The 23934-nt window shown below is 47.6% G+C and overlaps 2 protein-coding genes across 4 annotated transcripts; both read left to right on the top strand.

The window, feature by feature from the left end:
* Positions 1-2429, top strand: PIGW (phosphatidylinositol glycan anchor biosynthesis class W). Of its 2 annotated transcripts, none has more exons than XM_071448064.1 (2): positions 1-228; positions 706-2429. In XM_071448064.1, exon 2 carries the CDS (start codon positions 720-722, stop codon positions 2238-2240), a length of 1521 nt encoding a protein of 506 aa, XP_071304165.1. In that variant the 5' UTR covers positions 1-228; positions 706-719; the 3' UTR covers positions 2241-2429. The 2 variants fall into 2 exon arrangements, with proteins under 2 accessions (XP_071304165.1, XP_071304166.1); XM_071448065.1 differs by lacking the exon at positions 1-228 and adding an exon at positions 259-414.
* A 3811-nt stretch (positions 2430-6240) lies between these two features.
* On the top strand, positions 6241-23390 carry GGNBP2 (gametogenetin binding protein 2). Of its 2 annotated transcripts, none has more exons than XM_071448063.1 (14): positions 6241-6397; positions 7080-7207; positions 10945-11025; positions 12660-12913; positions 13504-13602; positions 16095-16208; positions 17723-17932; positions 18891-19065; positions 19962-20156; positions 20657-20807; positions 21049-21174; positions 21256-21407; positions 21789-22037; positions 22730-23390. In XM_071448063.1, the coding sequence occupies exons 2-14, from the start codon at positions 7115-7117 to the stop codon at positions 22931-22933; spliced, it is 2103 nt and encodes a 700-aa protein (XP_071304164.1). In that variant the 5' UTR covers positions 6241-6397; positions 7080-7114; the 3' UTR covers positions 22934-23390. The 2 variants fall into 2 exon arrangements, with proteins under 2 accessions (XP_071304164.1, XP_071304163.1); XM_071448062.1 differs by having other exon boundaries at positions 6264-6397; positions 17723-17926.
* The last annotated feature ends 544 nt before the right edge of the window (positions 23391-23934 follow it).

Raw genomic sequence — 23934 nt, 5'->3', positions numbered from 1 at the left:
GGCGCTGCGGAAGCGGCGAAAGTGCGGGCGGGGAACGCGGCCCGGCTTTACTGAGCCCGGCTCCACCCGAGCCCGGCTCCACCCCAGCCCCGCTTTACCCGGGCCCCGCTTCACCAGGTCCGGCTTTACCGCGGCCGCCTGTGCCGCCCTCACGGCCCCGGCCCGGCCCGGAGCGGCCGCGGGCCCCGCCGGCTCCGGCCCCTCAGCGCCATCCGTGCCCCGCTCCCGGTAAGCAGAACCCCTGGTTAATTCACGCTTTTTCCACCCCGCAGGGTCCTCCTGCTGTAAAAAGGCACCTGAGGGCTGCAGCTGCTGCTGGTACTGACCAGGCAGCACAAAGTTGTGTAGGATCACGTTTTTACAAATCTGTGCACCATAGAGGATGTGGCAAAGTATGTTCTACAGAGCAGTAAGGTAATTCACCATGTGAATGTTCAGCGGAGGATTTGATGTTTTAGAGATCTCCCTCAGAAATGTACAAAGCATCTTGTTGGAACGCAGCAGGATGAAAAATGCTGGAGCTTCCTCAAGCTGTGCCTGTCCTTGGCTTCCCAGGCCAGCTCCAGTGCTGCTCTGTGTTCTTTAAATTGAAAAGCAACTCAGTAACTTCTGAAATCAATGTTGTTTTAATGAACTAATTCATTTTTAAGGAGTTTGGAGACCCGTTTTACAAAGCTACCTCAAGTTCACGTTTTGTGTTTTCAGAGGAAGGAAGAAGAATGTCCCAAAAACAGCTGAAAGAAGCCTTTATCAGCAACCTGAACGGAACGAGTTTGCTGGAAATTTCTGCAGGCTTGTCCCTTCCTCCGCTGTGCCTGCTGTGCAGAGGGCTCCTCCTGATCCTGTACTACCTGCACCATGGAAAACCTGTAAGCTCAAGGAAGTACAGCCTGCTGCTGGACTTCCTGGTGCTGGTGTCTCCTCTCGTGTTCTCCTGCACTGTCTTGTCTCCAATCATCTTTTTCATACCAGTTATCCTTGCTGCCTTCTGTGCCGGAATATTTTCCAAAATATACAGCCAGACAAAACGGGAGGCCAGAGCGCCCTTTGGGCAAATTGTAAAAGAATTCCAGAAGGCACGCTTGGACCCTGAGTGCATTCCAGCAATAACTGTGTTCCGTGTTTATGTCAACGTGCTGACATCCATCAGCATTTTGGCCGTGGATTTCCCGCAGTACCCCCGGCGATACGCCAAGGCCGAGACCTATGGCACCGGAGCCATGGATTTGGGGGTGGGAGCCTTCATCTTTGGAAATGCTCTCGTTTGCCCTGAGGTTCGCCAGAAGCCTCACGGGACTCAGCCCAGGTTCTCCAGTCTGGCCAGGCAGGTGTTTTCTGTGTGGCCGCTGATTGCCCTCGGCGTGGGGCGGCTGCTGAGCGTCAAATCCATCGAGTACCACGAGCACACCTCGGAGTACGGCGTGCACTGGAACTTCTTCTTCACCTTGGCGCTGGTGAGACTTGCAGCCTCTCTGCTTTTAGCCGTATTCCCCAAACACAAGGCTTGGCTCGTGGCTCTGGCTGTGGCTGTGCTCTACCAGCTGCTCCTCAGCACGACCTCTCTGAAGACGTTCATCCTGCACGGGAGCGACGGCCGGGGCTCCCGGCTTGGCTTCCTCGATGCCAACCGGGAGGGGCTGTTTTCCCTCTTTGGCTACCTGGCCATCTACCTGGCGAGCGTGCAGGTGGGGCTGTGGCTGCTGCAGCGCAGGAGCTCGGTCAGGGGCTGGCTGGAAGCCCTCGGGGGGCTGGCCCTGGCCATGCTGGTGCTGTGGGCGCTGCTGCAGCTGTGCCAGGCGTGCACGGAGCCTGTGTCCCGCCGCACGGCCAACCTGCCCTTCTGCACCTGGGTGCTCGCCCACTGCCTGCTGCTGCTGGGCTTCTTTGTGCTCACTGACCTCAGCCTGGTGTTCACAAAGCTGCTGGTCAAGGGCTCCAGTGTGCCCTGCTGCTGGAAGGTTGTGCAGCCCCCTGATTCCAGGGAAAAGCAAGGAATGGAGGCCGAGCGGGTGGGAAGGCAGGACAAGCTGTCACATCTATGCCTGATTAGTGCTATTAACAAAAATCAATTACTGTTTTTCTTGCTAGCGAATGTTATGACTGGTGCTGTGAACATTCTGATAGACACAATCCACAGCAAGGCTGCCTTTACATTATGCATACTGCACTTGTACATGTTTTTTAACTGTTTAATTATGTATATATTGCACGCCAGAAATATAGTATTAAAGTTTTGGTGATTCCACTTTGGCTGAGTGGACTAGCTGGACTCTGTTTGCTGTAGTTGAATGATGGTATTTAATGGAAAAACTGGTATTTTTCCTGGATGTGTTGCAATAATTTATAATTTAAAAGCAGAGCTTTTTATTATTTAGTGTTGATTGCTCTTTAATTGTTCATTTTACCAAATTATACAGCTGATGATCTTACCTGTTGGGAGTTGTTGCACATTATCCTGAAGACTTAGGTGTGGAGATTGCTGAATATCCCTGCTGCTTCTGAGACTAAATTGTATTTACAGTTAGTGAACTGTGCTCATAGCCAAGGAATTAGATAACAAGGCAGAGCAGAAACCAGATGAAAAGTAAGATGAGGAATGATTATATGGAGAGAGAGGCCTAGCTGTGTCAAGATTTACCTAGTTAAGGCCCTTGCATAAATAATAGATAAGAATAATTCTTTATATAAAATGTATTGAATAAGTGGATACTTGAAAATGTTTTGGCCCCAGTCCTGCAGAGACTTATGCATGTGCTTGACTTTGATGGTAGTAATTGTGGAATGTTAATCATACACTGAAACCTAAATTAGCCTTTGAATTAAAGCTAAATTTTACTTCCGTCCCCACTGATGAATATAAATGAAGACCTGAGATAAAGTGTGATGCTCTGAAGGATAAACTCAACTGCAGATGAATTCATAAAGCAGTTGTTGGAGGTTGTGGTGCAGATAATAAGAGCAACACTTCATAAGAAAGTACAAAGATACCAAACGAATTCAGCTCCAACCTGCAGACCAGCACACTGAATACTGTATTTTGCCAGCTGAGATGTCTCCAAGGGGGGACATTTGATATCAGTTTTTATTAGCAAACAAACATGGTGCAGATGGAAAGAAGTGCAGTGCACTGGGTCAGGGTTCTGGCAATGGCTTGAGAAGGGAACTGCTCAGTTTGTCAGTCTTCCTTTCAAGGCTAGAGCAGAACACCCTCTGTGTTCCCTTTCCTGACTGTGACAGTTCTTCCTGACCTCATAAAGTCGTTGGGAAGAGAAATACACTTAAAGATTGTGAGGAATTCTATAATGGGATATAAATACTTTAGGAGTAGAATACCAATGGTAGTTGATGATAGATGCCCAGTGTCAGTGGAGTTACAGCAGTACACATGGGCCATATTTCATATTTCTCCTTGTCTATCACACGTGATGAATCATCAAACCTTTGGAGAATAAGCCTCTAAATCAGATTCCTTAAGACAGATGTGCTATGGAAGAGTCATAAATTTATTCAGTTCTCCAAGCCCCTGGCCAGCAGAAAGGTGAAGTCTGAGGATTGCAGGCTGTGGCCATGCTGAGTTCATGCTTGTCTGCTTCCAACTTAAAGCCAAGTAGTCTTGAGAATGAAAGCAAAGCAGCCTGTGTTATCCTGGGGACAGATGCAAGAACTGGCAACAACCTCTTAGAAACAGTTGTCAGTTTATAGCAGAGTTTTCTGGTAACTGGTGGATATGTTTATTTTAAAACACTTCCTAGACTTGCCTAGGGAAGAAAGGTCTCCCTCGTGAATCTACTGGCACTACTCATTTATGCAAAATTACTCATGGATATTTATTTTTGAAATGTTTAAAGCGCAGGACCTGCAGCGAGTTCTGCCTGTGAGCACAGGCCCGTGGTGTGATTCAGAGCGGGCGGGTGTGACAGGCAGAGCTGTGTCTGGACAAGCACAGGGCACCCAGGTGCCAGCTGCACTGGCTGCAGCAGGGAGCGCGTGGGAGGCCGGGTGGGTGAGCTCCACACTGCTGGTGCCAGTTCAGGGCTGCAGCTGTGGCTGGCACAACAGCAGCCAGCCCAGGGGATGGTGTGCACCTGAGCGAGAACAAACCCCTCACCAAGGCCAGCTTCTCATCCTGACACTTCTCCTGGCCTGAGGAGTAAGATGGAGGTTGCAGCCAGGTGGCTTTGGTCCCTTCTCCCAGGCAGCAAGTGACACAAACAGAGGACATGGCCTCAAGCTGCACCAGGGGAGGTCCAGGTTGGACATCAGGAGGAATTTCTCCATGGGAAGCATGGTCAGGCACTGGAAGGTCTCCAAGGAATGACTGGATGTGGCACTGAGTGCTCTGGACTAGTTCACAAAGCGTGGATCAAAGGTTTGGCTTGATGGTCTCAGAGGTCTTTTCCAACCTCAATGATTCTGGGATTCTGTGGGCTGTTCACCAGTGAGTTAATGAGAGACAATTCTCATTGCCTGTTGTGGGTAACACATGCAGCGAGCTCTGCCCTGAAGCCACTGGTGCCGTTCTGAATGCTGAGTGTTCAGCCTGTGAACACAAGAGAATTGCCCAGGCCTCTGAAAGAACCCAGAGATGCAATTGGGCATCCTCTGATCACAGGAGGAGCAAACAGCTCTGTGTGGGTTGGAAAAGATGTGGAAAGTGAACACGAGGACACTGCTGACCTCTCCACACACCTCCACAGCTGAAGGAACAGGAACTCTGCTTTTCACTTCACTCTGGCCTGTTTTAGACAAAGGTCCCTTTGTGCAGATTAAAGGTATAATTTTTAAAATCAGAAACTTTTATTTAGTTGTTACAGAATGAGTAAAAATTTAAGATGTTTCAAGTAGGAAGACTAATGGTTCAACCATCATGTGTCACCTACTTCAGCAATAGTGAAGCAGAGGAAAACAGAAATTGTTTTGCCTTAGCTGCCATAATTCCACCAAATGACCTTTCTGTAGGGCTGCAGGGTAGAAAAATCCTGGGATATGGTGGGAGAGTGGAGCTGATTACATTTATCCCTAACTTTTTATTAAACATCACTAACTCCTTACCACATCTCATTATTTTTAAGGATCAACTCCAGCATGCCTCCTCTCCCGGCTGCAGTGGTGTCTCTTTTGAAGTCAGAAGTTCCTCCGAAGATTCCAGGCAGTATCCTATTTCAAAGCCACTCTGTCCCAGAGAACAGGTATTTCTTCCAGGCAAAGAGGCCCATGCAAATGAGCACAGGAAGGGGCTGGCTGCCTTTCCACCGCCTTGGAGATAACAAAACAAGCCACGTGTTCCAACGACTTAAAAAAACATTAAAAATCCGTGGATAAAAATGGTATTAATGTAATGGTGCTTTTTGTATCAATGTGCACTCCAAGAGTACAGAACCTGGGACAATGCTGCTGTTGATGTGGGAGGGAGGAGTGACACAGGAAAGCACATCCCTTCAAAGACCCAAATTCATCGTGGTTCAGGGTGCTCCGGTGTGAGAAACTCTCCCTCCTAACAAACCCCCAGCTTTCCTGCGGCAGAAAACCATGGACACACCGACTGCTGTTCCCGTTACAGCGGCTGCCCGAGGAGGTCCTCCACTAAACATCCCTTTTATGCAGACACAAGAAAGAATCCTGCTCCTTTATTATCCCGCTCCCCTGCATTTTATTGCGAGGGCTCTAGTGCCTATATCCATACACAACAAGAATGAACAGGTCAGCTGTATTATTCCGTAGTTCAAGAAAGACTTTGGGTTCGTTGTTGTTTTTGTAATTTTTTTTTTTTTGGGCTGGTTAATTTAGGCAGCCACAGGATTTCGGGCAGGCTGCACTGGGGTGCTGCAGGCGCCAAGCAGAGCTGTTCAATCCTGCCCTGCCTGGCTCGGCACCAGCCGCGTTTGATGCCGGGGAGGCGTCTGAGGCGGGGAATTCAGCGAGCCCCAAGGACAGCGAGTCCAGCGCTTATCCCGGCACAGGACACCCCAAAACCCGCCCCTGCCCGTGCCTCAGAGCGTTGAGCTCAGCGCGGTTTTATCAGCCCGCGCTGCCGGCGGGGCCGTTCGCACCCGCGGTAACGCCCGGCCGGGCCCCGCTCGTTGTAACCCCCAACGCCCCGGGGCCGGCACCCGCTCCCGGCCCAACCGCCGGCCCGGGGGCCGTTCCTGGCACCGCCGGGAGCCGTTCCCGACGCCCCCGGGCAGAGCCCCGCGTCCCTCCCGGCCGCCCGGAGCGGCCGCAGCGCCCCGCGGCCTCGAGGCCAGGCCGGTGCCCGGGGTGGGCCCGGGCGGTGCCCGCGGCTCTCGCGAGAGCGGGGCGGGGCGGCCCCGGGGCGGGCAGGGAGGAGGCGGCTCCGGGACCCGCGGTGCCGCCCGCCTGTCACAGCGCCCGGGCCGCCCAGCGCCGCCAGCAGCCGGTAAGGGCCCGCCGGCCGCGGGGCAGCGCTCCCGGGGGGGCGAGGGTACGGGCGGCAGCATGGGGTTCTCCCCGCCGCGCCGGGCGGCTCCCCGCCAGCGCAGCCCCGCGTGGGGAGCCGGGCGAGGCCGCGCAGCAACGGGAGGAAGGGGTGGGTCTGCCGGGGCAGCCGGGCTGCAGCCCGCGGGGAGGCGGCGGGGCGGGCGCTGGAGCCGCTCCGCGGGGCGCCCGGGGCAGCGCCGGGCTGGGCTGGGCTCCCCCCGCGCGGGCCGGGGGCGGCGGAGGAGCCGCAGAGCCGCGCCGGGCTGGGCGGGTCCCGGCGGCCGCGCTGGGCCGGTGGCGGGCGGGGGGTGGCGGCTCCATCTCCCCGTGGCGGCTCCATTTTCCCCCGCGGGCTCCATCTCCATCCCCGCCCGGGGCTCCGTCTCCCCGTTCTGATCTCCACCTCCCCCTGTCCCCGGGGCTCTCCGCGGCTCTGCCCGCGCTCCCCCCGCGCCGTGCCCGTGTGCTGCCGCATTCCCGGCCCGTTGCCGGCCCGCGCGGGTCCCCTCCCGGCGGGGTGGGTGGGCCGGGCTCGGCGTGGTGAATCAGGCGATGGGGAGCGCAGGCTGGGTGCCGGCTGCTGGTGAAAGTGTGGCGGGGAAGCGCGGCGGGTGTTTACCTCCGGCCGGGGCCGCCCGCAGGCTGGAGCGGGGAGGAAGCGGCAGCAGCAGCAGCGATGGCGCGGCTGGTGGCGGTGTGCCGGGACGGCGAGGAGGAGTTCCCCTTCGAGAAGAGGCAGATCCCCCTCTACATCGATGACACCCTCACGGTGAGTCCCCGCCGCCCGTCCCGCTGCGCCCGCGCCTCCCGCGTGTTGCAATTCCCCAGGCCGGGCCTTTCCTCCTCGCCGGGCCTCGCTGGCTCCTCCTCGGGCTCCCGCGGCGTTAATCTTTGGGACTTTGCAACACTTGGGGTTAGCAGAGCTGAATGTGGCAACTTTTTTTATCTGATGGCCGGCTCTGAGAGCGGGCGAGCCGCATAATGAGGGAGTTATCGCCGTGCCGGGGCCTGTGCACAAGTTGTGCCGGAGCCACGAGCGTGGCTCGGTGCTCAAGGGTGGAGCAAAGCCATTTTTCTGCTGGGAAGGAAGGGAGCCATGTTAACGTTAAACCCGGCTTAAAACCGGCTGATTGTTCTGCTCTCCGACAGGCAAGAAAAGGCTAAAGGCGTTTTCGAGGGCTTTGGCGTGAAGTCAGGCTTATCGAGTCTGCAGAAATGTAACAAATCTGAGAGTTCCCATTTCGGGGTGTTGCTGGGAGTTGGAAAACGTGGTTTGGCCGTTTCCAGAAGATTCAGTGGAAAAATCAGCTAAATGCACCTCGGAGGTTCTCTGGTCCTTCTCCTCGTGAGTTTAGAGGAAGGTTCAAAAATTGCATTGGAGGAGAACACGGAGCAAATGGAAAAAAAAAATCTCTTAACTAGCCAGTTGCTCTTTGTTTTAATAAAGCAGGAAAATGTGTTGAAAATAATATTGCACTTAGTGTAATTTGGTATCTTAATGATTCATATTTGATTTCTCTTGATAGTGGAAGAGTAACTGTTGTTACTTTAAGTGATGTGAAATTTAAGTGATTTAAATTCCTAATCTAATGTTTAGGACGGAAGAATCCCTGAGTTTTATCAGCTAAGGAAGGTGTCCCTGCACATGGCAGGGGGGTGGAACTGGATGATCTTCAAGGTCCCTTCCAACCCAAACCATTCTTCCACCTTCCAGAACAAAAGTGTTGAATGTCCTCAGACAGGCCCCATCTGCTTTTGCAGCATTTGCAGGAAGTCCTTTTGCTGTATTTTAGTTTTGATCAATGTGAATGGTGGCATATTATTAATTTGCCAAATATAATCCCTGGTTTTGGCTTCTCTCTGGTTAGCTGTGTTCAGGAATTAGGCAGAGTTTCCCCTCAAGCTGTCCAAAGCAGTATCTGCCTCTCCTGGGGGGCTGATGACCTGGAAAACCCAGACTGTGCAGGAATAGTGCAAGTTTGAGTTTTTTGGTGTCTTGGCCACACCTTGAAAGCTGTTTTGCCCATTCATTTTCCATGTGGTTTTAAGCTCTTGGATTTCTCTCTTTTTTTTTTTTGTTGTTATTTTTTTAATCCTTCCTGGACTCCTTATAAACATTACCCATTAGTTTGTGTCATGTAGGATTGCCATGCTCTTGTTATTTTTGTTGTGTGTAATAGGTTGAGAGTGAAAATTCAGCTCTACCAGGTGGATGACTTCAGCAAGCCTAAAATGCCATTTGTGGTTTAGTCCCAGAATTTAATACCAGGCCCAAACTTTGTGTAATTGCACTGTGTTGTTGCTGCCCTTCTGCTTTTTACACCATCCTCATGATTGAAAGGGTCCTCTAGCTGTAAATCAGTTTTATATCAATCTGGAGAAAAGGCATTTATGCAAGTGCAAGTCATCCTCACCATGAAGAAATCTTACCTTGTGTCCATTTTTTTTTTGTCATTCTGTTGCTGTTGTTACAAAGTGTTTGGATTTCTAGGTGGTTTCTAGAGGCTTTTATTAAAAAAATTCTGCAGCAGCAAGTGAATGAACCCTGAGCTTCCTTGTCTGTCATCTATAATTTATTTTTTAAATACTTAATGAGAGCTATTACAAGACATGCAGCTGTCTTTGAAACAGAATTTTACATCTGCAGCACTATCTTTAATGGTGGTTATTGATAGTGACTGGCTTCTGTTACCTCTTTGAAAACTCAAATTTTAAAAATAGTGGGAGCAGTCAGCTGAAAGGGTTAATCTGTGCCTTAAATGTGGAATCAGTGATTAGTGATTGCAAATGAGGAGTGAATGGCCCATGTGCTCCTCATCTGGAATTTGCTTTGTAGTAGCCCGGGAAGCAGCTCAGGTGCAGGCAGATGCTGCTGCCCTGGGTGGATTCTTCACCACCTCACTTCCCTGTTCCTTCTGGCTCAGCCAGAAATTAAAGGAGGTTTCAGTACTGAACCCTTTTCATTTCTTAAGCAGCTTTTATGGTTTCTAGAAGGCATTCCATTTGATGTGGTATTACAGGATTTTTTTTTTCCCTTCCAGTTCAGGGTGTGATGGTGGTTGATGTTTAACCACTTAATAAAATCTGATCAGACACATGAATTAATTTAGTCTTTGATTCTTTTGCTCTGTCGTACAAAATACCTCAGGGTGTTGTCTGATAGTGGGAGATGAAGGTGAGGGGGGAGAAACAGGCAGATTTATCTCTTGTCTCTGTTATTAGCAGATAGAGCTTTTACTTTTGCTTGTAGCTCCTGGCCCACAGAAACACCACATTAGTGGTGTAGGAAACCTCCAAACCTGCAGCAGAAACTGGTGTGGATGGCTCGGGGGTGAGGGAGGCTGGAAGGGGAGCTGGCCTTAGGATTGGCTCTGCTCTGCACAGAGATAAGGCAGCTGTGCCAACGCTCAGATTGGGGCACAGCAAAACAGCGCCTTGTTCTCAGGGAAATGCTGTTTATTTTGGAGTGGTGCTCGGTGCCTGCAGCAGTGGCTGTGAGAGTGCTCTGGGGGTAGTGTTGGTGCTCGGGCAGGCAGCAGGGAATTCTGCCTTCCCTAGACAGCTGAGGGGAGGTGGAAGGAGGAGAAGGGCTGAATCAGACAGTTTTATTTGGTGTTCATTTGCATTGGGGTTATTAACCAAAGTTGTTGTTTTGCCTTTTAGATTTTAAAGTGAACTTTCAGTGTTCATATTGACAAATTCCCTCAGTTTCTCAGTTTGGACAGGGAAGAGAACTCAGCCAGGCTTTACACATTTTTCTAGTTCTTTCATTTTATTCCGTGGTTGCACACTTGGGTTTTTGACTGAAAGTTACTTTCCTGATTCCTGCCTCCCAAGAAATTGCCCTCTTTGTTTCTCAGTAATTTGATAAGAAATGTTATTAATTACTTACAAGTAATCACATTGTTCTGTAGGCTTAACATTTTGCTTTGAGCCTCTTGAGAGTTGCAGCTGCAATCACACAAAGCAAACTATGCCTTGGAGTACCTTGTTGGGTTAATATGGTTTGAAATTAGCCTTTGGAGGAGTCGACTCTGTCATTAAACTGTTGTGACTGTTTCCTCAGAGCTTTATAAATTGAGTTAAGCTGTTGGGTCCATTTGGTTCTCAGTGTGTTGAAGTTTTTTTGTTTTTTGTTTTGTTTTTTTTTTTTTAAACTGAAGCAGGGTCTCAAGTCACACAGATGATGATATAAACACTGATGGTCCATTTAGCAACCTTTGCTTTCTAACAGCTATTTAAGAGTTGTCATTTATAAACTGCCTCTAGAACATTATATTAATGAAGCATTTATTGCTTTGCTGAGACGTTCACTATCTGACACAGTTACTTTTATCCTTTCCCAAGCTCCAGTAATTATGTGAAAAGAACGAGCATTTAACATAATTTCAGTCTTATTTCCCCCAAGAAAGTAAAGCAACTAATGCTCTGTTTGGCTTTTTTTTTTTTCATTTGTTTGTTTTGTCTGAAAGCTCCTCTTTAAATTGTTTTTCCTCTCTTGTATAGATGGTGATGGAATTTCCTGATAATGTGCTGAACCTCGATGGACATCAGAATAACAGCACACAACTGAAGCAGTTCATCCAGGTAAATCATGTTTCCTGAGAAGTGAGACTTCTGCTTTCCTCAGGTTGGTGTTTTTTGCTTCTCCAGGAGGTTGTGACTCCTGGAATGCCTCAGACACGTCAGCACCTGGGAGCAATCACACGTTGGTACCAAAGTGCACTGGGCTCAGTTGTGCTCTGGATTCCTCAGCATTTATTGCACGTTGTCTTGTCAGGAGGCAATGGCTGCATGTCTGGGAGCTCAGCACTCGCTGTGGGAGCTGCAACTTCTAAACACATCCTGATTTTTATTTTTCTGAGCAGTTTTGAACCACCCTTTCAAGTGGAAGTGTGGATTGCTCGAGGTTGGGTTCTTGTGATTAGTGCCCATACCAGGGCAGAATTTTTGTGCCAATTTGCAGACTTTATAGAGATAAGTAGTGAGAATTGGTTTTGTGGTACCCCAGAAACTTTAATCCTAGAAACTGATGTGCCAAATTCTGTGGCACCTGTAGCAGCTGCAGGGAGGTGCCACTTGGTGTGCAGAGGGGCAGAGGTTGCTGCTCTGCAGTTGCAGGGTTGCCTCTCTCAGGGCTGACAGCAGCACTGCAGACATGTGCTGCATGCCAAGTGCAGCTGGGTTGTGAAAATAGCTCGTTCCTGCTTTGCTGTGGCTCCTGCAATTAATTACAGGAAACAGGGTTATTGCACAGTGATAGTGCTTGGCAGGTGATTTAATGGGCCTTCCTCTAAGAGCACAAACCTTTAATGTTACCTGATGGTACCTCTGCTCTCCACATTGCATAGAAGGAACTGAGAGCACTTGCTCTTTTCAGTGGATGGGAGTTCTGCAGTATTGTGTGGTCTTTTCTTCATTTCCCCAGAAGTTGTGGCAAGTCCTTTGTGCATGGGGAGTGTTTGAGAGGTGTGATGTGACAATAAAGCAGAGAATTCTCTGGTGGTGTGACACTGCCAGTGCAGATACAACTCAAGGGTGGGTTTGTGTGTTGGGGTGTGAGGAAGGGACACTCTGCTCTGCACAGCTCTGCTGGTGGCACTCCAGTGCTGCTGAAAGCCAAGGCAGTAATTCAGCAGGGAGGACTAGAAGGGTATGTGCTTTTGTGAGGATGTGTGCCTGGATGTGTTTGACACAGGGGCCAGAGACAAATCTACAACTGTTTATTGACGTCAGCAATATTAGAAGGTGTTCTCATTAGTGTTCTATTCATAGCACACATTGGGTGTTCACTACTGAAGTCAAAGGCTTCACCATGAGTAGTAATGTGTGCTTTCTTTAATTCCAGCTAGTAGGATTGTAATGGGAAATGGCTTTTAGCCTTCCAGGAAAAATACTGCTAAATTTTCATGAGCAGAACGAGCTGGTTGTAAATGAGATTTCCATAAATGCCAACGAGAGTTTATGAGTTTCAGTGTGCCAAAGACAAAAGGAGTGTGAGTAGAAGATGAAAACTTGCAGTTGGTGTGTGTGAGGCCTTTTCCTACAACATCTGTGCTGAGGTGGAGACAAAGAATTTCCCAACTGGGACGGGATGGTTATTCTGGGACATTCTGGGAAGGTTATTCTGAAGCAGCATTTGCGGTGAAAGGAGGCAATGAAGAGGAGAAAGAAGCAGAGAATAAGTGTGGAATGATTTGACTTTTGTGGTGTTTTTGCAGAGACACAGCATGCTGAAGCAGCAGGACCTGAACATTGCCATGATGGTGACGTCGCGGGAGGTGCTGAGCGCACTGTCGCAGCTGGTGCCGTGCGTGGGCTGCCGGCGCAGCGTGGAGCGCCTCTTCTCCCAGCTGGTGGAGTCAGGGAACCCTGCCCTGGAGCCCCTCACCGTGGGGCCCAAGGGGGTGCTCTCGGTCACCCGCAGCTGCATGACTGATGCCAAGAAGCTCTACACGCTCTTCTACGTGCATGGGTCAGTGGCTGCCGGCTGCTCGCGCCATCCCCGCTCTCTGCCGCGCCTTGGTGGTGATGCTGAGTTGTCACAGCACGTTCTCCTCTTCAACGTCCATAATGGCAGCTGCTTGTTGCCTAAACTGGGGGGAAAGCAGACCTAATCTTTGGTAGCACCAGTTGCAGGGCTGTGATTGCAGTTGGAAGATGCCAGTGTTTAATGTTTAGTCCTTAATCTGATGCAGGCGCTGGCGGGGTTTTCGTGGTCTCTGGAAGAAGAGTGTTTGCCTCACTAATTGGCCTGTAAAAAAAATAAAAGTGTTAATTTTTTCCACCAAAGTTGGCTGCACTTGGGTAGAAAGGTAACACTGAGAAAGTGAAACCTTCTGGGCTCGGTGAGCACAATGGCATTAGTTCCTGAGCTGTCAGCAGAGCAAACAGGCAGTGCTCAGCACAGTGTGTCTTGGCCTTCCAGTTGGCTTCAGCTTGTTCTTCTTGCTCCAGTTAGCAGGAAAAGTAGGGAAGGTTAGTGCAGAGTTGAGACTGAGGTAGTGCAACCTGATCCAGTGGTTTTCAGAATACGAAGTTCCTCACTTGTTTTTTTTTCCATAGGTCCAAACTGAATGACATGATTGATGCAATTCCCAAAAGTAAGAAGAACAAAAGGTGTCAGCTACACTCCCTGGACACACACAAACCAAAACCTTTGGGGTAAGTCTGTGTTTAACATGCACAATTGAAATATTTTAAGGGAGCAAAGAATTGAGACTAATTTATTTTTAAGCATTGAGATCAGTTTTTATGCTCTGACCTGCTTGCCAGAGTAGCAGTTGGATTGTAGCAGACCTAAATAGTTGCTGGGGAGAGGAAGAGAAGCACCAGGAGTTTTGGGCATGCTCAGGGCATGGATGGCTTCTGCACTGTGATATAAACAATGCTATTAGAAAGACAAACTGGTTTCTGTGCTCTAGACCAAAATGGTTGCTCAGCAGATTTTCAAATGGTACATGCTAAATAAATATACATAATTTTACTTGGGATTATTAAAAATGCCTTGCACAACTGTTAACCAAAGGCTTTATTGTGGTTGGATGCAGGGTTAAAACTGGAACTCCATAAAATGTATTTTCTCAAAAGTGACAGCATGTTTTGAATACACCACTGAACAATATGCATATATGCCTCTGTCTTGAAGTTGAAATGATTTATTCCAGCTGGTTAAGCAGAAAAACACTCCCGGTAAATCTATTGTGGATTTTAGGGAGGTTTCTTGTTTGTGGGGTGGCTCCTTTTATTTATTTATTTTTTTAATATGATGACCAATAAATTAGTCTCTTGGGCTTAATTGGAGTGTCTGGACCATTTTTTTTTCAGCTGTGTTCTGCTGCTGCTTAAGCCTCCAACCTGTGAAAGCTTGCTCATGGTTTCCAGTTACAGGACATGTATTTTTCTATGCAGATTGGAGTCTCCTGGGTTTAGTTAAATCCCCTGGGATACCATGCATGTGGAATTTGACACTTGATTTTTGCTTGTGCTGCTTGAGGAGGATACTGGGAACTATTCATTATCTTCTATTATATTTTGGTTACAGGCCTTTCACAAAATTAGTTTAAAGCTTGTGTTACACAAGGTCCTGAGAGTATAGGGGTGTAGATATATGTATTTCTTTTTTAAATAAAGCAAATTCATAGCATAATGAAAGTGGGTTTTGGGGTTTTTTTTATATTTAGTAAGCTTAATCTTTTCTGTGTGAGAACAGGTGCTGTGGAACCTGCAGTTAGCACTTGGGCAAGGTAGAACAATTCTGAAGCTGAATGAATAGAGAGGAAAATGCTGCTTTTATTTCCCCAGTTCATGCTGGAATAAACCCCCTTTGGATGTTGGCAGGTTAACAGGGAATATGAGGAAGAGCAATGTTTTATACTCTGCAGGTAAAACCTGGGGGGTTACCAGAGAACATGGCCTGTGGACAAGCAGTGCAGTTTGCTAAGGAAGCTGAACTTGCCCTCCCCTCCTCAGCTGAAACCCAGAGTGTATCAGCATTGGTACAAATTCAAATAAATCTGCCTGCAGTGGCCACAGACAGGCTCTGGCTGGGCTGTGCAGGCACCCAGCTGTCACAGAACAAACCTCATTTACCAACATGGAGCTCCTGCTCCTCATCTTCACAAGAAACTCTTCAGATGAGTTGCATCTGTTGGGCATTTCCTCCACACAAAAAGGCTTTGAGCTGGGGCTGTGTGTTTAATTAGAGGAGTTATGTAAGCAGCTAATGCCACTCCAGGGTTACTTATGTCCTCAGCCTGTGCCTGGCTTTTGGCTCCTCAGCTCTGTTTGGGACTCAGGAGCATTTGAAACTCTCCTGAATGCAAGCCCTAGGACCTGGCAAACTGGGAAATGGCACACAGAACTCCTCTGATTAGGAAACAGGGCTGCTGCTTCCCATTTTCCTGCTCTGTTGTGTCCATAAGACAGAAATGACCATTCTGATAAGGTGTCAAGTGTACACAAGCCTGTAAGTAACCATGACTTGTTATTTAAAGTCCATTTTTTGTCACTTTTAGCACATCCAAATGTGAGTTGTAAAGTTACTTTGATATTCTAACAGATTTTTGAAATTTAGGGTAGGGTGTTTTATGGTGAGTGTTGTTTGGGGTTTTTTGTTTTGCTTTTTTCTTTTGTTATTTTACTGAATTATCTTCACCTGATTAAAACTTGTATCTGTTTATATTTAAAGTAATATTCTGAAAATCACACCTGGTTTGCAGCTGTAACATTAGAAAGCCATGGTGAGTCTGGGTTATAAACATGGACAGCAAAATTTGCATCTCAGTTCTGACCCAAACTTTCATAGATATAAAGGCTTAACCTATGAAGAATTCAAATAAAATTAAGGAACAGAGCAGCATTTTCCATAGGACTTGTTTAGGAAGAATAACTAGCTGATAATATATATGTTATAGGTCTGAAAAATGTTTGGTAATACTATGTGACAGTGAAAGGAGCAGTAGCAGACTCAGTTCAAAGAAATTAAGAGCAGTTAAGAAAAGTAGAGAAGACAGGAAGAGGAAAGAGAACAAGTGTAGCATCATTTTCTGCTATGGACCTTCCCAGGGAGCAGTCAGGTAAAGAATGAGGCTCTGCTGGGCTTCTTTGCTGCCCCCCAGCAGGGTGAGGAAGAGTTTGGTGTCGTTTTCACGCAGGGGTTGCTGGATGGACGTGTGGGAGCTGATGTCCCAGGAGTGCAGGGATGAAGTGGTTCTGATCGACTCCAGCTGCCTCCTAGAAACCTTAGAAACCTACCTACGGAAACACAGGTACGTGAGGGGAGCACAGCACACCTTCCTGGGCTTTTGTGAGGCCACAATGTTCAAAGTGGAGAGGGCTTTTCTTGTGAAACTGGCCATCTCAGCTTGCTGGTGATGGGGGACTTTGCCAAAGATGGAGGAATATTCTTTGTGTTTAATGAAAGGGAAGATGTGGAGACCTTTGGTGAAGTCATAGATGCTTGTCTTCATTTTTTTTTTTTTGCAAGGATTAAATGATGGTTTACAGTTTAGTGTTTAGAAACTGTGTGTTCTCATTCACTCTCACTGCCCTTGGGCTGTGCCTGTTTTCAGGTGTTCAGGGAGTCTGTGCCATTTCAGAATCCTGTGAGCTGCACTAGTGCAAGCAGATTTTGGGCTTGGTGTTGCCTTTAAAGCACTGTTTTAAACCACTTGTTTGTGCCTGGTGCTGTTAAATCTCTCTTGCAGGGCAGAAATAAACCATTAAATTATAGTTGCATGTGCACAGGACCTGCCGTGCTGATTGAAAAGTTTTAATTTCCAGCAGTCTCAAGGTTCTGATATCAACTGTGGGGGCACAGATGGGCGCGGGGGTGGCGGTGCTGTGGAAATAACACTTTGGAAACAAAATAACTTTAATCTCCTGTGACATTAAACACTGCCTTGGCTGCCTTCCTGGTGCTAACCTGCAATAATACTGCTGTTTTCTCTCCTTCCACCGCAGAAAGCAGACAGGTATTGTAGGTCTAACAGCAAAATATGTTTGATTTAATGCTGTCAGATGGCTGGAGACACTAGGAAAGGGAAAAACACCATCCAGAGCTGGCATGGGGAGCCAGCTTTGAGCTGAAATGTGAGCAGCTTGTCTGACTTGCATTTTTAGAGTCATCCAGCAAGAGATCTTGTGGCCTCTTGAAGGTTACTCCTCTTATGACACAGAATGAGCTTAATTTGCTTGGATTTTAATTATAAGTATACTCCTGTCACACATGAGCTGTCACATGTTTAAAATGAGTAGGTTGTGTTATAAATAACCCTCGTTTGGCCATCAGCACAGTAATCTAATAATTCAAAATATGTTTGTAGTGGAAACAAGGATCATTCTTGTACAGCAGGCACCAGAGGATACTTTGCCTTGTTTCTTATCACTCACTTGAGTACACTTGAAAGAATTGCTAGAAGGTGGTGTGGTGTGTGTTACTTGGGAGAGAGATTTCGCCCTGGTTTGCAGCTCTTGCTCACTGCTGAGATTTCTGATCTTTGAGTTGAATTCCGTGTGGGAATTCCTTCAAATCAAGGATTTGTTGGGTGGGCTCCGCTCCATGGGTTGGAGGACAGAAGTTTGATATCCAGGTTGGTAATGTAGAATAGATGGGATGATTCATGGTCAATTTGGGTGGATCATAGCCAGAAGATACTATACTAATTACTATAATAATTACATTTTTGAAGCAGCAGAGCTCTCTCACACCCCAGCTCAGACACATCACCGCTCACCCAGCCCGTTTGGGCGAAGCGAGCGTGATCCTGTTCTTTCCCCCCAGGTTTTGCACCGACTGCAAGAACAAAGTGCTGCGTGCCTACAACATCCTGATTGGGGAGCTGGACTGCAGCAAGGAGAAGGGTTACTGTGCTGCCCTGTACGAGGGGCTGCGCTGCTGCCCCCACGAGCGCCACATCCACGTGTGCTGCGAGACCGACTTCATCGCGCACCTCTTGGGCCGGGCCGAGCCCGAGTTCGCAGGAGGGTATGAGTATGTAATTGGCTAGAGTGGGCTATCTAGCGCTTTGCTTCTTTATTTGACTCTCCAATGTCTTTGCCCAAAGTGGCTTTTTGCCTCTTTGCTGTGTGATGAACTCATGGTTGTGGATATCCGTAGTGGTGTAGGCTCGGAGAGAGCGCTTGGAAGGTTCCGGCTGTGCTTTGGAAGGAGTGACCAAATGTCTTCCAGTTGGTTGTTCACTCCCTGAGCTGCCTGCTTGTCCACTGAGGTGTTCAAATATGCGAAATAGAAAGAGAGCCTTGGTTGAGTTTTGCCAAATGCCAAGTATCCAAGTTGGTTTTGTTGCCATTTGTGTGTTTATGAACCTTTTTTTAAGTGTCTTAAAACCATCCGGTGAAAAGTTCTGAGCTCAGTATTGGAGAATCATAGAATGAGTTGGAAGTGACATTAAAGATCGTCTAGTTCCAACCTCAGTACCTTTAAAGCTCAGTCATAATGGTTTAATGAGGAGGGTAAATCCTTTCTTAGTAGTTTTACCTTAACAGATTGACCAGATTGATAGGTAATAGATGGATAATGGACAGATTAATACTGAAATGTTTTTACTCAGCACGGTAAGTAATGTACAAAATTCCCTGTGTGTTTATTCAGCCCAAACTAACTGATGGTGAAATAATTGCTGTGAATTCCAGCAAATTTTAGGACACAAAAGAATTGCATCTCTGGCATTTAAACTCTTGATCCCCTCGTAGGAAGAGCAGGATATGGCACCTGAAGCCAGAGGTGGCAACACACAGTGCTGCTTCACAGCGGTGGCTTTGACCTGTTCCTTTCTATTTTGCATCTGCATGCAGCACAGCAGAGCCCTGCCAGGCTGCTCCTGCAAACACAGCTGCAGCTGTGCCTCCAGAGAACACATCAGCCCTGCTTTGATCCTTCGGTGGGCTCCTAGCTGCTCTAACGGTGCTTTGGTTCCCCTTTCCCCCAGACGGAGAGAGAGGCACGCCAAGACAATAGACATAGCCCAGGAGGAGGTTCTCACCTGCCTGGGCATCCACCTCTACGAGAGGCTGCACCGCATCTGGCAGAAGCTGCGCGCTGAGGAGCAGACGTGGCAGATGCTCTTTTACCTGGGGGTGGATGCTTTACGCAAGAGCTTTGAGGTAAAAACATCCAGTTTTGTGCAACTTGTGTCTGAGCTGCTGGGCCTGTTGTCACTGTGGTTCATTTTCTGCTTTTCAGCACTGGGATGGAAGGAGTGTCAAGGGTGCTGCAGTCAATCCCTTGTTGAGTTGTGTGACATCCATGCACAGCAATACTGAAGTGTTTCCATGTGGAATAAACTGGAATAGAAAAGATTGAGGCTTGCTTTTACTTTCAAGCTGCCCATTCCAGTACACTGAACCTTCTGTGTTATTAATTCTGTTTTTCTACCTGATTGCATTTAAAGTAGCTCAGGCTACAACAGTTTTTGGTTGGTGTATGAGTAAAAATGGAGGATGTGGTTTTGAATTACAAAAGTGATTGCAAACTTCTGTGTTCAGCTTGTTCTGAATGCACTCTGATCCTGTGGGATCCTGAGCTTTAGACAGTTCCTTTAACATATACCAATACTTAATATTAATCACCAGTTTATATGACATGGATATCTTTTTTGTTATGTTCATCTTCCATTCATAATAACTGTTTTCTCTAAGACACCAGAGAAGGAGGAGAAAAATCATTTTGGGCAAGATCATAGTGGAGCCTTGAGCTGGTTAGTTCTTGGAGTTTTTTACTCCCACAGGATCAGAGATCACAGATCCAACAGTGCCTTAAAATCTGCAGCTCTTCACTGAAAAATGTGAATCTGGGCCATAGGTGCAAGCCAGAGCTCCCCCACATGAGAGTTTCCAGCAATCTAAAGCAAGTGGTTGCATCTTGGTGGGCATTTTTCTCCTGTAGTCAACAGTGGTGCTACTGGGATTTCACTCCTGGCTGTTTTCCTCCTCCTGTTTTATAAATGAAAAAGCTTGAACAGTGATGACTTCTGTAACTGGATCTAACCTCTTGTAAACAGATGGCTGTGGAAAAAGTGCAGGGCATTAGTCGATTGGAGCAGCTCTGTGAAGAGTTTTCAGAAGAAGAGAGAGTGAGAGAGCTTAAACAAGAGAAGAAACGCCAAAAGCGGAAGAACAGAAGGAAAAATAAATGTGTGTGTGAGATCCCTGCTCCTCTGCAGGCAGCAGAAGAGAAGGAAATCAATCAGGCAAAGGTAAACATGGCTAGCTGGGGCTTTTTAGGGCTTCATCCATCAGATCACTGTTCCATGGTAGAATTTGTGAGGGATGTTCTTGTCTTTTGGTCCCTGGTGGAATTTAATGCTCTTTCAGATGAGCAGAGTCTTTGTAAACCTGTAACTCCTCAACTTGCGGGGTTTTTTAAATCATAAATCTGAGGTTCAGGTTATGCTGGTCATTCAGAAGCTGGGGATTCAAATGCTGCTTGTAGATAATTACCACTGGATTTTGGAGAGGGGGAACCTTTAAGTGGAATTATTATTCAGCATCTCTTGGCTGGCCTTAATGGGCTGTGACTGTGGGTCAAGGTAAATTGGTTGGGGTTTTGTTTAGTTGTGTTGTACTCGTGAAGAATTCTAAGCAATGCTGTTATCAGTCAATGTCAGCTGGTTTTTCTCATGGAAAGAGTATCCTTTACAAAAGTGCTGGCTGAGCTGCTTTCAGTGCCTGCAATGTTTTTTGTTTCTGTTTGAAGGAGAACTCAAACTTCATGGAAAGCAGCTGCAAAGCCTGTGGTAGCACTGAAGAAGCCAACAACTGTGTAGAAGTAATTGTTACTAATGAAAGCACTTCTTGCACTTGTCCTAGTAGTGGTACCCTATTAGGCTCACCTAAAATCAAGAAAGGTATGTTAAATCTCAGTATTTTTCAGTTTTAAAAAGCATTTGCCATTTATGGGGTGAACAGTGGTCACCAGTTTTTATAAAGGAGTCCCTGCCCTTGGCAGGGAGGTGAAATGAGGGGATTTTTAGGGACCTTTTCTACCCAAACCTGTCTGGGGTTCTCTGAATTCTCTCTTGTTAGAGGCATAATAATAGAATGTGCAGCAGTTCCTACAGATGGCAGTAATTTTGGCCTCTGTCTCAGGTTTATCTCCACACTGTACTGGCAGCGACTGTGGCTATTCCTCGAGCATGGAGGGCAGCGAAACGGGGTCCCGGGAGGGCTCGGACGTGGCCTGCACTGAGGGCATCTGCAACCATGATGAAAATGGTAGGTTTGGGAAGAAGATAATGGTGCTTTGATACCCCCAGATCTGCAGCATCTCAAAAGAAACTTGGCTGTGTTTTGCAGGGGACGATGCCTGCGTCCATCGCTGCGACGACAAGGAGGAGGATGGAGACAGCTGTGTGGAGTGCTGGGCTAATGCAGAGGAGAGCAACACAAAAGGCAAAAACAAAAAGAAGAAAAAGAAAAGTAAAGCTTTGAAGTGTGAGAATGACCACGTAAGGAACATGGCTCTGCCAGATGCTTCTCTAAGTGCTTACATTTGAAAGTAGTTACAGAAGGATTTTAAATTCTGATTGAGACTTATGCTGAAAATGGGACAGCAGGGATCTCCTGTTCCCTTGTCATCCCAAGTTTTGGAACTGAGGTGCTTCCTCTAGAGTAGGTTGTGGTGGAGTCTCTTCTGTGTTCCTAAGCACGTGCACTTTTACTCACTCTCAGTGAATGTGCCACCCCCAGCTCCCCAGGCACGTGTTTAAGTGTAAATATCTACCCTCACTCACCTTTGGACCTTCCCTTTTCCCTCTGCTTCCTTCTCAAACTCGAACATTCCACATGAAACTCTGCTGGCAGTTGATTTCAGGCTTTTTCCATTCCAGATTCAGAAGCTTGGGAGCTGTCTGGCAGATGCAGGTAGCAGAGAGAGCTCAGGAAATCTCATGCACACAGAGTTTCACCGCGACAAGACCAAAGACACACACGCTGAGAGCTGCTGTAGCGCAGACAAAAGCGGCCAGCAGTTGCCTTGGTTTGAGCATATGAAAAATGTGTCACAGTTTGCAGAACCTACAGAAATGTCACTTGTCCCTGATACTGGAAAAGGTGCCAAAAGCTTAGTGGAACTCCTTGTAAGTAACCGCTGCATTGGAATTTTGGGTTGTAGCATCTTGCTTTAATCTCTGGGGCTGAGAACTCAACTCCCAGTGAGGAATTAAGTCCCAGTGTTCAGTTCAGTTCCTCGTGCACGTTCCCTGAGAAGTTTATAATTGAATGCTTTGCAGAGGAGGAGAAATGGTGGCTGGAATGCGGTGACAGAACTTGTGTTGCAAGTGCTCATTGTCAAGGGTTGCATTATTCCGTAACATGAAGTGGGCATTATTGCTGCCTTCAGGCCTCAAATGTGGCTTCCCACTGCAGGCTCCTTGGGCAGCTTTCATCTCTCTCCTCTCCTTCCCTTCTCCTTCCACTTACTTAGATCCTTTGCTCTCTTTCCCTGGTTTTTCCTTTTCTTTCCTTTCTTTTTTCATCTTCCCTCCCCTCAATTTTCTTTCTCGCTTTCCTGCTTTTTTCCCCCTTTTTCTTTCCTCACCTTTTCACCAAAGCCCTCTAATAAAATCCATCCTCTTCCCATGGGAATGTGTGAAGACTGAAGCAGATTTGGATCCATTTAATGACTGAATTGGCTGCTTCTCACCCCAAACCAGCAGAGCCCTGTGTGAGCAGAGTGTCTGGATCAGCCAGCTGGGCACTGGGCTGGGGTCAGATGTGTGCTGCACAGGAGGGCAGTGCTGGAGCTCTGAAATCCCCCTTGTCATTGCAGGATGAGTCAGAGTGCACTTCTGATGAGGAACTGTTCATCTCCCAGGATGAAATCCAATCATTCATGGCAAACAACAAGTCTTTCTACAGCAACCGGGAGCAGTACCGGCAGCACCTGAAGGAGAAGTTCAACAAGTACTGTCGCCTCAACGACCACAAGGGGCCCGTCTGCAACAGCTGGCTGGCAACAGCTGGAGCCAACTGAACCCAATCCAACTCTGTCTGTCACTGAAACTCGAGATGACTACTGCGCCTTCTCCTTCCAAACTTAATTTAGTGACTTACGGCAAAATTTTATCTTAAATTAATGTGATTATTTTTTTTTTCTTGGTTTTTTTTTTTTCCAGGGGGAGGCTGGTGGAGGTGATTTCCTTAATTTTGTTCTTTCTCCAGGCTTGTATCTTTAGTTGAGTAGCTGTGCAAGCCTCTCTTCTAATTTAAGCCATCTCTTTTCATTCAATGTTTCTCTTCCTGTGAGACTTACAAAAAGCAAACTAGTGGCAAAGTAATGTTGTACCTATAATTCTGTACAGAATGACAAGGAGCTGAATATAAGATTTTACAAAGTAGACATCCATTTGCAAAATGTTTTGGATGTAATATGTTAAAGCGCAATGTGCAAAAATTTAAATAAAGAATATTTATTAATATGCATAGTAAAAGCGAGTGTCTATGTTTGTACTCTGAGTGCTCAATTCCTGCAGTTCAGGTGGGTGGAGGTGGGGGTAAGGTGAGTAAAAGCGGGTCTGGGGAAGGACAGATCCTTGAACACCAGGCTCTGTGCTCCTCCAGGGATGTGGTTTGGGGATGTGGAGTTGCTGCCAGCCCAGCAGGGACCGTGAGGGCCCAGCTGTGTCCGTGGCAGGGTCCCAACCTGGCACTGCTCAGCATCAGGTGCCTGTTCTGCTTCCAGGAGCTGGGATAAGGGATGGCCACGAGCTGGAAATCCTGGTCTGAGGGCTGTGCCCAAGGGCAGCACGCTTTGGGGAGGGGGTTGGATTTGCAGGGTGCAGCTTGGGCCGTTTTGAGGGCATTGTTAAATCCCACCCTTTTCTTACATCAATTCACTACCTGTCCTTCTGCCTCTTCTGTTCCAATTAATCCATTTCCTCACACATTTCTGGGAATTATTTGAGCATCCTTGGCCCTGGGGAGGGGGATAACACCCCCTTGTCTGTGCTGCTCACCCTCTCCTCTCTCCACACC

Source organism: Agelaius tricolor, unplaced genomic scaffold, assembly GCF_023055355.1.
Source record: "Agelaius tricolor isolate 1412-34295 unplaced genomic scaffold, bAgeTri1.0.p SCAF_25, whole genome shotgun sequence".
NCBI classification, from domain to species: domain Eukaryota; kingdom Metazoa; phylum Chordata; class Aves; order Passeriformes; family Icteridae; genus Agelaius; species Agelaius tricolor.
Note: the sequence above shows the minus strand (reverse complement) of the source record. Positions and strands in the feature narration are given on the sequence as shown.

Coding starts and splice junctions, on each gene's coding strand:
- PIGW (XM_071448064.1), top strand. CDS start 720: ATGTCCCAAAAACAGCTGAAAGAAGCCTTTATCAGCAACCTGAACGGA.
- GGNBP2 (XM_071448063.1), top strand. CDS start 7,115: ATGGCGCGGCTGGTGGCGGTGTGCCGGGACGGCGAGGAGGAGTTCCCC. Junction 19,066..19,961: donor CTTTACGCAAGAGCTTTGAG/GTAAAAACATCC, acceptor TCTTGTAAACAG/ATGGCTGTGGAAAAAGTGCA. Junction 21,408..21,788: donor TGAAGTGTGAGAATGACCAC/GTAAGGAACATG, acceptor TTTCCATTCCAG/ATTCAGAAGCTTGGGAGCTG.